The sequence below is a fragment of the Zonotrichia leucophrys genome, chromosome 14, assembly GCF_028769735.1.
Source record: "Zonotrichia leucophrys gambelii isolate GWCS_2022_RI chromosome 14, RI_Zleu_2.0, whole genome shotgun sequence".
Taxonomy (NCBI): domain Eukaryota; kingdom Metazoa; phylum Chordata; class Aves; order Passeriformes; family Passerellidae; genus Zonotrichia; species Zonotrichia leucophrys.
Window position 1 is genome coordinate 10776003 of NC_088184.1, and position 16882 is coordinate 10792884.

General features: G+C 45.4%; 1 protein-coding gene across 2 annotated transcripts in view; it reads right to left on the minus strand.

Moving 5' to 3' along the window:
* PRKAR1B (protein kinase cAMP-dependent type I regulatory subunit beta) overlaps window positions 1-14878 on the minus strand; it is a 94330-nt gene extending 79452 nt beyond the window's left edge. The window contains exons 1-4 of one of the 2 annotated variants that reach the window (XM_064726124.1): window positions 14690-14878; window positions 13620-13803; window positions 4106-4276; window positions 186-277 (exon numbers count right to left, since the gene is read on the minus strand). In XM_064726124.1, the coding sequence (XP_064582194.1) occupies window positions 186-277; window positions 4106-4276; window positions 13620-13796 (440 nt within the window). In that variant the 5' untranslated portion in view covers window positions 13797-13803; window positions 14690-14878. Of the gene's footprint in view, window positions 1-185; window positions 278-4105; window positions 4277-13619; window positions 13825-14689 lie in introns of both variants that reach the window. The other variant, XM_064726123.1, reaches the window with a different exon arrangement.
* Between the last annotated feature and the right edge of the window lie 2004 nt (window positions 14879-16882).

Genomic DNA, 16882 nt, shown 5'->3' on the forward strand with positions numbered 1-16882 from the left:
TTACCTTGTGGTTTTACCCTCTGTCATAATACCATAAGCATGTTTGAGGGTGTGACTCAAATGCATCAGTGAGAGCAGTTCTGGACCCTGAGATGAAATTTAATCCAATTTAATCTAATTTAATTTAATCTTTTTTGTCCTCACACCAAGCTGTGAATTCCCTTGAGTCATAAAGCCCCTCATACCTCCGTTCATTGTCATCAAGATGAGCAAAGAGCACGTTCTTGGAGATGGCCTTGGCCAGAGCAGTCATGGTTTTATAGTCCTTTGGAATAACCTGTAGAGAAAAGAATGAGAGGTAATTACATGCCTGATTGTATCCACTCACAAATCATGAAATCTACAGAAAATTCCACTATTCCAGAAAATGGATGTGATTTCATTTCAGGCCCTGCGACAGGATTAGGCTATAATATAAAGCCACTAAGAAAGTAATAAATTACAGTTTTGATAATGTGTGGATAAGAAATTTTGTTCTCAAAATGACACTCAGAAAGGCAATATAAGATCAGAGATGACTGAGGAGAAGCATATCCATAAAATACTGTAATTAGGAGATATTGGCAGCTGTGTAATCTCCTTTCAAGTATCTTGGACTGAGGAAAATGTATTTTATGTTCCTCTTCCTTCCAACCCATATCAGAAGCAACCTACTTTTAAAACTGTGAAAATAGCAACATTTCTTTAGGAAAAAGGTAAAAAAATGTGTTGAATACATCATATTTTTCAGTACTGCCTGTGGTATAAGGAACCAAGCTCCTGATAGGCCCACTTGAGTCAAATCCTGTGCCTTGGCTTCATGGCAAACAAGCAGAATTTCCATTTGACAATGAAGAGGTCTTTATTTGTTAACTGGAGAGATGTCAAAAGTCCTGTTGTGCATGAATTTGCTTAAAATAAAAGCTGAAATTCAGGAGTATTTCCACTTTGGAAAGCTAGGCTTTCCATTTTGGTAACCATTTAGGTAAGATATCAGTAGATAATGTATCTCTCTATTTCTCCTATCAGTCAGAGACTCCAAGAGTAGGAGAGACACAAGGAATTTGTAACAAAATTATGACCTGTCAAAGATATCCATTGTCTTTGATAATGTGATTTTCCTTAATAGGTTCATTATAACAAGCTAGAATCAAGCATAGCAAAACTTTTAAGTGTTAAATGAACCTTACTGCAATCTGAAAATCAGAATCTGTTTGTCAGTCTCAATTACTGCACAGTAAAGGTCTGATAAGGGGCATTTAGCTCTCACATTTTCTTATGATAGAAGTCGTGTATCTGTCTGTTGCAAGTTACTACCTGTGCTGATGTGCAGGTATTTTCCTTCTTTCATCCTGGAAAGGCAGGAAATACTCATCCAACCCAAAGAAGGATGCCTCAAAGGGTAAAACTGATGTAGAACCAGTTCCCACAAAGAATTATCAAGATTTATTTCACAGGAAAATGCTGCACTGTGAAGATATAAAGTCAAACTGGCTTCAGACCTCTCTTGCATTGACTGCTGCAGAAATCAGATTACTCCAATCAAGTCAAACTGCATGTTTGTATCAGAGTGAAATCTGATCTAATTATCTAAAAGTTTAAATTTCTCAATGTCAAATTCAGCCAGTATCTTTTTCTTGGTTTTTACCCTATCAGAGGAACACTGGATTGAATTGCAGACCTGAACCCTTGCTCTATTATGAATACACCAGCTCAGCTTACTGCTGATGAGCCAAAGGGGTAAATAATCAGATCACCGAGACACTCAACTCCAGCCTTTCTGTCTGATGATGAAATAGCACTGAGTAGCTTTTCTCAGTGTAAATTTGCAGCAGTGAAGGCCACAAGGCTTTGTGGGTTTGTTGGGGCAGGGACACAGAAAACACAGGAGAGGCTCTCTAGGTGTGACCAGGCGTCTGAGCAGAGTCAAACGCTGCAAGAATCACTTGGCCATTTCTTACATCACTCTTCCACATAATCACTGGATGTTCTCTTCAAGCTGATCACCCTCTTTAGAGCTAGATTCCTGTTCTGTTAGTTGCTAGCTGGGTTGCCAGATGTGTTGACAAATATTGCTTTCTCTGGTTCAAGGATGAACTAACCCTCCACAGAGATCTTCCCCAGAAGGAAGCCATGCCATGTGCTTGCTCAAATCACAAAGCTAAATCTCTTTTGATTTTCTCTCCGGGGACATAACTCATTTCACTGCCTCTAGCACTACTCATGCTATAGCTCACCCCTTCAAGGGATCCTTCAAACTGGCTTATAACCCAGATGTGCTTCCATCCAACACCTGAATTCAAGCCAGCAGTTCCTCCTGACTACTATCTAAAATTCCATCTGTTTGCAATAGTCGAACACAACCTTTGCCTTGCTTTTTACTCTCTTAAATTTGTTCCATAATTTGTCCTTTCAGTGTCTCCTTTTATTTCTGTGTTCTAGAAATCACACATCCATGGGTTTCACCATGGAATTCCTTTGCTTATGGCAGAAGACGAAGCACTGACACAAATCCTCCCAGTGCTAGCTCTGTATTCCTTCCAGCATCTGTAGCTGTACAAGAAACTATCTCCTAAATTATTTTTATTTGGGATCAGTCAGTTCCTAGGAAATTAAAATCATAACAGGACTAGTCAAAGGACACAGAATATGATCTGTATTGCTGCTTCTGGTTCTTGCCTACTCATGCTACTGTCAGGGCTCACTGACATCACTGTTGAGAAATGAAGAAAACAAAGTTTACTTCAGGTTCCATTATAAACATAAAAGAATTGCTGAGGGGGGTGGGAAGGGATGTTTCCTTTGATTTTCAGAAGAGTCAGATGGAACCCATAATAAGCAGAAACAAATGGGATCTCTTCATGGAAGTTTTTTAGGGGGATATTGCAAAATGCACAGAAATAAAAGTGTTTTAAAGAGGCTTCTGAAGTATCACACAAGTTTTTTAACAGTGCAAGGCATTCATTAACAGCTTGACCACAGTGCTGTTTAAATTTGCAAATTACACTTGCAAACATTATTTAACTGCCACAAGAATACTCTTACACATTTGTTTTTAGGATAAATGGCTCTCCCAATTCCTTTTTTTCTTTGGGACAGAAATCCCCAGAGCAGCCAGTGAACTTGTATCATAAGCAGATGACAAAAGCACATCTGACTGCAAAGGCAAAAAGCATTCTGCCAAAAAAACAGTGACTGACAAAATGCATTCCCATAAAGAAAAAGCTCTTTGAGTTAAAGCTACTCCAGGCGTGCACAAAAGCACATTAGCAGCATCTGTCAACCTTATGAAATACATTTTCAGCCTGGCTCCCTAAACAAACATGACACATGCTATTGTAATGTCTCTCTTTCAATAATCTTTGAAAACTTTAGCCAGTGTCAAAAAAAAATGCAGAGTTATTAAGAGATATCAAAGATATAACATAGCTAGATATTTGAAAGATTTACCCAGTGTAAAAAGAAATGCAGAGTTATTAAGAGATATCAAAGATATAACATAGCTAGATATTTTTCTGAAAAAGGCAGTTAAAAAGAGAGAAGCCCAAAATAGAGCTCCTAGTGAAGAAATTATCTAATTTGGGATTGGCATTTCTTCAAAGACAATGGTCACACAAACTCACCCAAGTACGGTCAAGACACTTCCAAAATTCAGTGGGTTAGGTGGTACCTAATCAACAGGGGAAATATGTGCCTGAGTGGTCTAGGAAACCTAAATGACTTAGATTAAAGAAAACTTGAGGCAGGTCTGACTTTGGAAACAAAAAAACAAAATAAACAGGAAATGCAGCAGTAGAAAAGCTGTCCTGAATAATGAGATTTTCTGATCAAACTCAGACAATGCTGAAGCCAGTGACTATCAAGAAAATGGCTGTGAATTACTGACCCTGTTAGATGAGCAGCACATCTTAAAAAAGAAGGAACAGTGAATTCTGAAATCTCATTGATAGGGGAAATCCTCAGTCAAGGAGAGAAAAAGACCTTGAGTGTGAAGATGGTCAGGCTCTGCTTATGCCAGCATGGGGACACCACCCTCCAGGCTGGCCCGGGAGCCCAAATCAGGGACAGAACACGAGTCACTGTGATGCCTTGCACATGTGGGAGGCAGAGGGAGGGCGCAGGGTACCTTTCTGACATAGGACACAGCATCCTCCTCCGTGTACACCTCTGCACTGACGCCGCCGCGCCGGCGCCGCGCCTTCACCACCGGGTTGGGCGGCGGCGGGGAAACCTCGTCGTCGTGGGAATCCGACTGGGAGCTGGACTTCTGCCGGGCCAGGATCTGCTTGCATTCCTCCTGCAAGGAAAAAGGGACAGTGAAGCAGCTCTTACTCGTGGATACAGTCAATTTGACCTTCTTTTATAGATATCAGCAGCCCGTTCACGTCAGTGTTTGGGTGACAGTCAGTTTGCACTGCTGAACGAAAATTACAGATTTAATGAGAATGGCAGTAACCACAACCTGTGTACAGGCATTTCACCTGTTCAATTCTTTCTTACACATTGTGGCAACCAATATATATAAAGTGCAGGCATATCTTTGCATCTACTCCTGGTTGAGAAAGCAAAACTTCCATTGCTTACTCTCCAACTTCACAGCGTTATTTTCTCAGTTGGATTGTACACATCGTTGTCTTTAGTACAAACAATTTTTCAGAAGTCACACATTGATAAATTAGATTGGTTTCTTCATCTTGCTTTGTTTTGCAAGCTTGCTATCACCACAAACAACAAAGATGCTCCCTACTCCAGAATTTCTGCCATAAAACTGATTTACAATCAATGGGATTCTTTCCAAGCAAATAGGATCCAAGGTAGGCTCCAGAGGACTATGAGAGATGGTGGCTGGCCTAGCACCAGCTGGCCAATGGGGAGGTTATTCTCCAAATTTCATGCTTGTGGAACAGAGAATAAAATAGGAAAGGGAATCCCTGAAGAGAGAGTAACAAGAGTAGAGAACAGTACAGAAAACCTTCAAGAAAGGAGGTCAGAGTTGCAAGACTGTCAATTCATACACTGAATTTGACTTCCAAAGGATAGAGACAAACCAGATTACCCATAATTACAGTATTTTCCCAGAGCCCCATGTTCTACCCCTCAGCTTCCTCGGATCCAAGGGAAAGCAAAAAGGAGTAAAAATTCCCTTTGCATCATCCATGTCTGTCAGTCAGGAGCTGTCTGCTCAGACCCAGCCCTCCTCCTCAGCCCTGCCACTGCTCAGCCACAGCACACTCACTGCCCCTTGGGGCTGGCTCATCCCAATCTCCACTAAAGGCAGGGAGAACTGGAGATGGGGTGGACCATAAATTCTGTTCCCTGGTACAGGAACCAGAGGGCAGGAGCACTGCACTGTAAGGAGGCAAGCTGGCTGCTGCAGCAGTAGTTTCGTGTGCTGCCACCTCCTCTGTGCAGGCAAACCCCAGAGCCTGGCAGCCCCAGAGCCATGCTGAGGGATGTGCACACTCCAGGGTTTTTCAGATAACTCAGCTCAGCAGCACTGCAGGCTCCCCAAAAAGACAGCACAGCAATGCTCAGCTCCCTGCACACCCCATAAAGCAACTGATGGGATGAACTGCCAGGACCTGGCCTCTGTCCTACAGGAAATCTCCAGTGAGATTTTTCACTCAGAGCCAGGATGGGAGTGAGGAGGGAGGGAGATTCTGGGAGCACCAGCACGAGTGGCAGAGCCCCAGCATCACCAGCTGGTCCCACTGACAGAGGAAGTGACTGATGCACAGCTCATCAGGTATGGATGGCACCAGGAAAGGGCAGCACAGAAAACTGGCACAGGCTCACAACTTTAGAGCTTGCAAGAAAAAGGGATGATTAATATATGTTTTGCCATTGGTGTTTGCATCAAATCCATCATGCCACCTGTCTTTTCTGGTCTTATTCCAGTCAATTCCTGTGCCATCATTGACACTGCCCTTCTCATTAACCTCTGACTCCAGTCATTGATGCACTATTGCTACTTGAAATAAATAACTGAGCAGTATTTCCCATGCTGCATGTCTCAAAGCAACAAGTCACACATTCTTGTTTTGAAGAAGGCATTATTGAAATAGAGGGGACAAGATCAGATATAAAATGTAGAGGTCTGGCTAAAGATCTGACTTTTCAAGACCTTGATCTGCCTCAAAAAGTGCCAAGTTCTTTCTGAGATCAACTGGGGTTTGAATTTGGCTTACAACCCCAAAACTCCCAGTGCTGTAACTGAAAAACCAGAATTTCAGATGTATTAAATCCTTACTGAAACTTTTTAATTTTACATTCAAATAGCAGGACTAGAAATATAAAAAAAATGACTCAATTAGATTTTCCTATAATTTAAGAGCTGCAAATCCTACTTCAGCATTCTCATCACTTCTTCCTTACTCCCCTCTGTCTCTAGATTCCTAAACTACAATCAAGCAAAATAGTCCAAGTACAAAATGTGCTATATATTACAATTATATTTAATATCTAGTGTTTAAAAACAAAAGCTGTGACTGAAGAATTTCAAATAACATTTCTGACTGCCTATCCCTGATAGTGTTAATGGTCTCTGACTATATTAAATGAACACAACCAAATTCACCTTCTCCATGGGTTTAACTGAAAGGCAGTAAAGACCTTTCTGAAGAACAGCAGCTAAAATTTAACTAAAAGGCAAGTACAACAAGAGGGCAGTTGGGTAACCAATGGTGTGCAGCACTTACACAGTTCTTTTTATCCAGAGCATATTTACTCAGAGAGAAGAGTTGTAGTTTGCCACATTTGAATATAAAATACACTCTTCTCTCCTCAGTACACATTGCATAAAAGCCACTTCCAAGGAATTAATAAATAATATCTCCCCCACCCCAGCAGAGATTTATATACAAAAGGAAGCTCAGTGAGATAAAATTAATACTACAAAGCATGCTCTTAAACTCAAATACTTTTAGAAGCCAAGAAGATTTGAAAGGATTATAAAAGTGAGTTACGGTGTGATTCATTTTAAAAGGAAGTCTCTTCACTACAAACTCCTTCTGTACAAACAGCAGGCACTGGACTGGCTGGTTTTCCATAGCTGCAGGCTGGGAAGGATCCCCATTCCTGAACTACAGCCTGCCTTCTGCAAATAAAGCCTTTGCTCTGTCCTGGGCTGAGCTTTCAGAGAGATGTCTTCCACATATCCTGGGGTAAAGCTGCACAAATGCAGGCAATGTTTGGAAGGAGGAATGAGCTGTTCCAAGAGGAGCTCTCCAAACACCAATCCTCAGATGCAGCTTGATGTGAATCCTTGTGCAGAACTCAGCTCCAAGTAAACACCTCATCATCTTTTGTTGTCATGACAACAAGTGATATCTCTCTCCCTCTCTCTCTCTTTGGATGGCACTGATAATTCATAATCATACTGCCCAATTGTGTCCACCTCCAAATGAGAGAACACATGGAAGGCACAACAGTAAGGCAGTGGATCTGCCTTTGATTATTGCCTCACATTGAAAGAACCAATAAATACAATTGCAGGAACCAATTTACCTTTTGAATGTCCACTTTCAGCTACAAGAGGCTGAGGTATAAACCACAGGAATTCAGCATATTGCCCTCAGCATCTCCCCCAGATAATGCTTCCATAAACTTTTAATGAGTTTAAGCACTGCAAGTGAAGCAGCCACAATGCTGAGACAGTTTTCTAGGTTTACCTTTCCTTTCAGACCACTGCTTAAGAGCACACACACCTCCTGACCCAGAAGCTTTCTTCTCTATCAGCTGGAGCATTTCTGAACAGAAATTCCCTTCCTCTCCCAGGCTCTCCTTTCAGGCTTTGCCATTACCTGGAAACTCAGGTGAGCTGAGGGAAGGAAAGCACCTAAGGGTGCTCCAAATCAAAGGAAGGAAGGAAAGCACCAAGGGGGCTCCAGCCTTACAACAACATCCCAAAAAGACTTAAAAGCAAGTCAGACATTTGATATCAAAGCTCAGTACCTCTCCTCTGCTTCCTACAATGTATACACTGCATTCAAAAACCACACCACCAAGTACACTCTAAATGGTTGGGGTTTTTTTCCCCCTCAAGCACATTCATAAACTGTTCTGCCTGACAGACCTGGATTATTCACAGAAAATGTGCAGGAAGGTTCATGCACAGGTAACTAATCTCTCTTTGCACTGGAATTGACCCAGAGGAGATGCTCTCCGTGCCAGGAGGGTTTCTGACACCCCTCACGACTCCTTGGGCTGATGATTTACAGCAGCCAATAAAGGACAAAGGCAAAGCACTTCATTTTGCTGAAGCATGGGACTGCCTGATGCCATCATTAAAAGCAGGAAAAATCTGGGAGATCTTAATGTTCTTTCCAGTCTTATCTTTGCCAGGACAGACAATCTTTGTGATCAATTCAGCCTTGTTATTCACACAATCCCAATTATTGTTCCACTGCCTTCCCCCTGCTCCATTTTACTTTTCTTCTACAGCAATTCTAAGAAATATCTTTAAATACCCTCCCTACCATCCTGCCAAGGTATTTACCCCCTCCATAGTTATCCTCCGCTTTGATTACTATTCCTGCATCTTCCGTGGTCTCTCTCTGCATCTCTGCTCACTCCCAATTTCCAATCTAGGCAAAAATCTCCTGCCCAAAATCCACCTGCTCTGGTGACACTCCAGCTGCATGGCTGACCTCCCCCAGACCCTTTACTGCCATTGTTTCACCTTCTGCAGCTTGTTCACACTTCTTGTCTTCCCCCACCAGCGTCTTCAGCATCCCAACCCATCACCACCTCTTCCCTCCTTTCTTTGCCTCACAGCAAAGTGAGAGGTTATGTTACAAAACACAGACCCTATTTTTGATACTCGAAAGCTTATATAATCAAAGAGAATCATAGCCAACACTTCTGATTCTTAAAATCCAGCCAAATAACAATGTATGCACACATAGCTTGTGTAAGAGGAGACAAGCCCACATAAAAGTGGATTAAGGAACCTGATGAATGTAAAACAGGGCAGCTTGAGATGTGAAACAAAGAAGTCTTCCAGGCAGAATTTCTTCCATGTTCACTGCATTCTGGTTTTGTTAGGTTTTGGCTGTCAGAGTGGGAAAGCCACTCATACTTGTGGACACACAAAGTAAAGCTCATATGAGCATGAGTTTGCTTATAACTAATTTTATTTCTTATGGAAAAAACTTTTTTTCTCTTTCTGCTCTTATTCCCTTCATCCTCCACCCTTCCCTGCATGTAGGAAATTTGCCTGGGGATGGCTTTAAAAATTCACCTTGTTTTCCTTTACTTCTCCCAAGAAAACTGTCACCTATCACAACACTGCCTGGGGCTGGCTCTGGCAGTCCCAGAGGTCCCACCTGAGCTGCTTTTCCTCCAGCTCTTGCCAGTGCTGATCCCAGGGGAGAGGCAGGACAGAGGCTGCCCCAGCCTGCTCAGCCACACAGCCAGGGCAGCTGCTGCTCCCACTGCTGAGCTTCTATCAGCACCTCAGGTATGTTCCTGCATGCTTTACCAACATTTCTGACCACCACGGAGATACCACCCAACCGCTTGGCAAGCTTTGAACAATATTGTTATTAGGCTTTCTAAAACTACTTAGTTAATGCATTTTTTTCTATAGTTTTTTTTCTCTGTGTGATTTTGCTTCAAATCCGTAACCTCTCCCCAGTTTATCTGAAAGCAGTGAGTTATACTTTGCATAATTATAACCTGTACTGTTAAGAATTAGTTTGATCAGTTTAGACAGGTTCTGGTGGAAATTACTGATTGAAGGACTCTTTTTTGTGATAAAATACAAATACTGGGAGGGAATACTGTTGTAGAAGAAGAGCCTGGTGCTCCAGCTTTGATGCTCAGGTACCTTTGGTTGTGAAAGTCCCCGTGGTAAGTAAATAAAGAATATTTTGCTATCAGAAATAAATATTTTTGCATTTTGTTTTATCGCTCAGGGCCGGTCCCGGCACGCCTGGGTGCAGTTCCGCCCGGCACCGCCAGGGGGCGCCACGCGGGCAGCGCTGTTGGCCCGCGGGGTTCGAGCGCCAAATTTGGATTTTCCCAATTTTGCCCAAAATTCCCTTTCCTTCGCCACGGTGAGGATGCGGCACCAGCCTGCATCCCAAACAACCCTGCCGAGCCGCTGGCCGTGGTTTATTAGAGTAAAATATTGTTTCCTGCTCGTGCTGAGGGCGACAGAAGGGCCTGGAGAGAGCTCAGCTCCAGGAGGTACCAGCAAAGCCCGGCTCAGCCAGCACAGCCCTGCTCTAAAATACCCCACATTAAAATGGCTTCAGCAAAGCCATTTTAAACACATCCTGCGGTTTCCTGCTGCTGCCTCTTCTTTGGTGCCATTTTCTTCATTAGTTCTATTTTTTATTCCAATTTTTTGCTGTGGAACAGCTGAGCTTAGCCTGGCAAGACAACTCCACCTTTGATCACATAATCATGGCACTAAACAGCCTGACACTATGAAATTTTTGCAGTCTCAGTATGGCTAAAAATACAAAGCATTGCCTGTCATTTCTCAGTAATTGACTTTTTCACATAAAGTAAGAACCAGAGAAAAAATATGGGTTCCCTGGTTTTTTCTGCTATGCCTCCTTTAGTCCTCAAGTAAATAGGACTAAATTACAGCTGTTAAAATAATGCCACAGTTTCTTAGCTAACATCTATTCCCTCACTACAAAAAAACACCAACTACAATTCCTAAGGGAAAGACTTTCCTCACTCCATCCACCAAGATCTACACAGTCAGAGGGAAATGTAAAATAAATTGTTCAAAGGAAATATCACAGATTTTAAAATCTAAAGTCTCTAAACTGTTTTCAACTATTTTCTGTGCTCAAGGGCATGTTGTAGATTTTTACAAAGTAACTGTTAATGTGATCAGAGTAGATGTCATCTTGAAGTCCATAGGGTCACAGCACATAAAAGTGACTTGCAAATTTCAGAATTTAGAAACATAGGCTGATTCCCAGCAATTACTGGCAACTTAAGCAGGTCCTGCCAGTATTAAATGAACAGAAAAATGTGCACTAAAGTTTTCCCACAATTATTTTCAGAGTAATGGTTTTTGACATTGTACTTGATACAAATAAGGTGCAGTTGAAAGGCTTTGGGGGAGTGTTCTTTGTAACACTGGCACTCCTTCAGAATCAAACGTCAAACCTCAGTCTGCAGTACTTTATTCAGAAGTATTTATTGATGTTCTCCCTTTACAGCCCTCTCAGGCCATGTCCATGCTGTGAATAAAGAGTGGCCCAGGCTCAGAGCTGAGCCCACATCCCCTGGGCATTACCTCACTGCTGGCTCTGCTCTCAGTGCTGCAAACAGCAATTCCTGCCATGACAAACCTGCCCCTGGTGTGGGACACCTGGCAGTGACACCCGGGGCCGTGGGTGTGCTGGGGTCAGGGTTAGTCCCTGATCCATTCGCATTTAGCAGCAGGCTGAGGGCAAGGGACCCAACTCTGATGTCACCAGAAGGTGAGAAGCATTTATGATCCTCTCTGATCTTGCCTATAATAAATCTTACTTTTATGTGTTGATTTTATGAAATTGAGTTTAAAATCAGCAAAATTAAACATACTCTTTTTTTTCTATTCACTTCTGTGGTAGCTCCAGTACATTGATGAAGCTCTACTTGTTTTCCACAAGCTCATTTTTTAACCACTTGAAAAATAACCTACACTTCATCTCTAAACTTCCCACATGTGTTTGTGACAGATAAACTGTTCTTCTCCTGCTCTCTTCAGTGGAATGTGTTGTTTATCTCAATGAGTTTGGAAAATAACCCCACAATACCACACTTAGGTGGAAAAATGCATTACTTTGTTTAGAAAATCATTATTAAACCCAAATATTTTCACCTCTCTCCCTCCACAGGACCAAATTAAAGGAGCTAATAGTGAATGTGCCATGTCAGTATTGCACATTTACAAAAATCTAATGAACAATTGCTAAATTCACAATTCCATTAGGATTCTTTAAACTACCTGTATATGACAAGTGTATAAAAACAGGATAAAACTTATTGAAAGATTTTTCTATCTTTAGAAGTCTTCCTTTCAACTGCTCTCACACAACCAGCTAAGTCAAAATATTATTCTACAGCAGAAAATCCTTCACAGTGCAATTTATCCCAAGGAAGTCCTCTGAGATGTTTGGGCAACAAGGGAGTCAAACTGCTGTAGGAACAAGAATTACAGTGCTGGAAACCTCCAGAAGGAGCCTAAAGCCTGCAGGCTCAGCAGGCTCAGCCCCCAGGCTGCTCTGGAGAGGCAGTGCCAAGATTGTGTCCTCCCACAGCAAGCACAATATTCCCTGCATTTGATGCCTTGATGTGTCTAAATCATCTTCCATTTTGAGACAAGTGATATCCATCAGCTCCTGTGCTGGCATCCTGATTGATGTCCTACACAATCCTGGCATCTGCTGCTCTTTGGGAAATAATGGGAGATCACATGAGAGAAAATGGCATTTCTCAAGGGTAGGAGCTGCCCTCCTGTCTCAGGTGTCTGTGCTGTGTGAACACCAACAAATGATGATGACCAAACTCCCCTAGTAGAGCTCCTCAAGAAATCCCTCCAGCAATGGAGCATATCCCATAATACCACAGCATATTTTAATGGGTCTTCTTCAAAAATGGTGTTTATCCTTCTTTTCAAGAAGCCCAAAATTCCACATTATAATGGATAATAATTCACAACACAGTGATGAAATTCAACAATTTTGATTCTCTCAAAATGGGTCTTGGCTGTCAGAAGTTCAGAATATACAGAATTAAGAGACTGTTTCTTTTTCACAATAATCAAATACAATTACAAGCCACCTTGTACTTTCTCTGATGTCCCAGGCTGCCACCAAAATGCAATGTTTGATTTTTTTTTAAAACTACACAAATTTGGCATATACTCACCTATATAAAAATTAATCTGAAAAGCAGAAAGTGAGATGGATTAAATGTTTTACATCACTGGTGATATATCAGCCTTATGTATTATCCACTCCTGAAGGAAGAAACTACTGAGCCTTATCTCTCAATCCTACAACAACACTTGCTCACACAACTGTGCTCTCCCTGCAAAGACACCCCTGGGCTTTAGAGAGAATTTGTCTGGGAATGCTCTGAAATGTTTCCCCCTCTCTACACTGCTTCTGAAGGCACTCACAGTAAGTGAGGTCTCCCTTAATGCATCCCCTGCCAGAGGATCCTGGGACAGGCACTGTAGACAGGAGAGAGCAGTGAAGTTAAATAGCAAACAGTTCAAGGATTTTGAGAATTGCTGCCTCCCTGATTTTGGTCAGTTTTAGGGGAAGGGAAAACCCCACCACCTGACACTGGAATAAACATCATATTTTGCACCCACAGACAGGTTTTCCCAAGAGATGAAAGTTCAGGGTACCATGTCTCACAAGCAATTTGAGTAATTTTTAACAAATTCAATTTCCCAAGATATTATAATCTTGGTGTTATGCACAAAAATTTCTAAACTATAGTTAATGTTATAGTAGTCATCCACAAATGAAGGGTTGGGGCTTTTTCTCTTAACAGTTTACATTTTCACAGTTGTGTGATCATTTAAAAAAAGGAAAAAAAAAGTACCAAAACATTTGAAATCTTTAAACAATCTTTTTCATTTTATAAATGGAAACTGTCACCTGAAAATCACTGACCTTTTCTAATTTTTCAAAGTGTTCTCTGAGGAACTTCATGGGTCGGTCTGGCTTTGCTATACAGAGGTTTACAATGCATTCTTTTAGAATCTGTTGGATGTTGTGTTTCTGAACATAGAGTTCACATCCCTTCAGGCTCTCGTCTTCTTCCACATTGCAGGAAGCAGCAGCAGCCATCTTCAGGCTTGTAAACAGAAAACACGACCTAGGTAAGAAAATGGTGCAAGAAAGAGATAAGAGACAGATCCCAAATTCCTTGTCAGAGAGATCTGAAGAGCAAAGACATTTGAATATTGCCTGTTGCCTATTGAGGACCTATTCAATCTGAACGTTTTAATACTCTGGGGTTGTACATGGAAATGCTGAACTGTCATTTCTGTACCATCAACATCCCACCAAGTACCCAAACAGGATTTAAACTCCTAGATTGTGATCAATCTTTGAAAAAAACCACACAAACCGGTGAAATTAACCTACGAGGCAAGGAGTTTCAAAAGCACTCTTAAATGACGGCATGATGCCTTGCTTCGCTGTCCCCGTGGGGACTCACTCCTGTCACCAGAAGCCCAGCTTCTTGCTACAGAGATTTTCAGGCAATTTTAGCATCTCTCCCTTCCCCATTCACGGACCCTTAGCTGCCTTGGGAAAGCAGGGGGGGAGCGGGCAGAGCCTCCTGAAGTGAAGTGAATTCCCCAAAGAGAACTTTGGTGACCTGGGGGGAGAACAGCCCCAAACCCTCTTTATTTCCCCCAACGGGGTTATGACCGCTCCGTTACGAGCTCAGAACGCCGGGGCAGCTTTACCACCGGGTCTGTGGGTGCGGGGGCCGGCCGGGGCTGTGCGGGCTGTGCGGGGCAATGCGGGGCTGTGGGTGCGGGGGGCAATCCGGGGCAGTGCGGGGGAAGTGTCCCGGGCCCGGCCGGGCGGCACCGCGGCAGCGCATCCCCCGGGCCCGGCCGGGCGGATCTGCCGCCGCTGTCCCTGTCCCTGTCCGTGTCCCTGCCCCTGTCCCTGCCCCCATCCCTGCCCCCGTCCCTGTCCCTGCCCCGCCGCACGGGCCCGGTAAATACCTGGTGGCCGGAGCCGGCTGAGCGGCGGCGCCTCCGGTGTCCTGGCCGGCGCTGGAGGCGGGGGCAGCGGCTCCCCCTTGCCGGTATCCGCAGTGCAGCCGCCGCCGCCTGCGCTGCTGCCCGCCCGCCCGGGGCCGCGGGGCGCCGCGGGGACCCTGCTGCCGCTGCCGCACAAAGGCTCCGGCTCCGCCGCCGCCGCTCGCCCGCAGGAAGTGCGGCCGCCGTCACTCCCCGGCGGGCGCGGCCTCCACCGCCGCCTCCGCCGAGAGGCGGCACGGAGCCCTCCTGAAACGAGCGGCACGGAACCCTCCGCTCCGAACAGGGCGGCACGGAGCCCCCGCTCCGGGAGGCACCGAGCCCTCCGCTCCGAACCGGGATGCACCGACCCCGCTGCTTCGAACAGCTCCGCACCGACCACTCCGCTTCCGCCCGCACGGACCCCTCTGCTCCGATACGCTCCGGGCAGCTCCGACCCCTCCGCTTCGAAGCGCACCGCACGGACCCGCTGGGCACCGCACGGTCCCGCAGGGTACGGCAGGACCTGGCCCGGCTGCCAGCCCGAGGACAGGCTAAGGAGGACCAGCCTGGCCACCATGGACAATGGCCCGGCCGTTCAGAACAGGCCTGGCCACGAAGGACAGTCTGGATGTGTGAAGTGGCCACACCATGGCCATGAAGGATGGGCATGGCCATGAAGGACAGCAGCCTGGCTGTGACACATGGCCCGGCTTGGGCACAGAGGACAGGCTGGCCATGGAACCTGTCCTGACCATCATGGGTGATGAGCTGGCCATGCCGGACAGGCTGCCGTGCCAAGGCAGGTGCTGCCAGCCCTGCTGAGCACCCACAGCCTGGGAAAGGCTGGGAAAGGCTGGGAAGGGCTGGGAAGGGCAACTCACCAGCTCTGCCCAGGGGTTTTTAGAGCAAAGCCATCACAGGAGGCAGCACCTCTGTGGCAGGCCGTGAGGAGTGTGGTCCCAGCTGGCACTCAGCCATGGGCCAGCAGGTGCTGTCAGGAGTACTCCAGTGCACGCTTGTGTTCCTTCTGTTGCCAGGAAATTCACATCCATGGTTCCCAAAGAATAAAGGGTGAAACAGGACTCAAAAAATCACAGTCAAGCTAGGAGAAGCACAAGAATGGAATAGACTGCTGGTAAACACAGGGCTATTTTAAAATAATTTGAATTAGTTCTGTGGTTTATTGCATTTTGGATTCAGTGTGATCACTCAAGAAAAGGACCCTGAGAATCTTTTGGTTTGGTGTCTGTTCCTTGGAGTCACCAGAGGAGAACACAAAACATGAAGTTGTGTAAAGTATCCATAAGTTCAACATAAACACAAAGTACATACACATTAGCTAATACAAATAAATGTACATACACATTAGCTAATACAAATAAACACTAAAAAGCATACAACGCTGGTACAGAAACTGACAGCTTCCTGCCCGTGCTATTTGATGCTCCAGAGCAGGGACGGGGGGCATGGGTCAGGCCCTGTGCCCAGCCTGGCACACGTGTCGCCGGGCTGGCCCCCGATGCCCCGGGACCCAGCAGCTGGCCACGTCCTGCGGCTGCCGGGCCGGCTCCGCCCCGCTCCTGCCCGGGCCCGGGACGCCGCAGCGCTGCACCCGCCGGAGTCCCTGCGCCTGACCCTGCCCTGCCCCCGCCCTCGCTGTCACTGTCCCTCGCCTGTCTGTTTCCCGGGGCGTCCCGCAGCTCTGTCCTCCCCCGGCTCTATCTGTCCCCTCTCTGCCTGTTACCTGCCTGTCCCTGTCCTGTCCTGTCACTGTCCCTGTCTCCGTGTTCTGTTGTCCCGCTCTCCTGTGTTCCTGTCCCTACCCTTTCTCGCCCTCCCCTCTGTCCTCGTTCGTCCTGTTCTCCGTGTCCGTGTCCCTATCCTGTCTCGCACTGTCCTGTGCCTGTCCCCTCCCGTGCGTCCCTGTCCCTATCCCTGTCCCCGTCCCTCTTCCCTTGTCCCTCTCCCTGTCCCTGTCTTCCCTCCATCCCACTGTCCCTCTGTCCCATCGTCCCGTGTCCCTATTCCCTGTCCCTCTCTCAGTCCCTGTCCCTCAGTCCCTGTCCCTCTCTCTTCCCTCTGTCTGTCCCCGTCCCTCAGTCCCTGTCCCTCTCCCCGCGCGGTACCCCTGCACTGCCGGGCCCGGCCGTAAAGCAGCGCGCTCCCTCCGTCGCA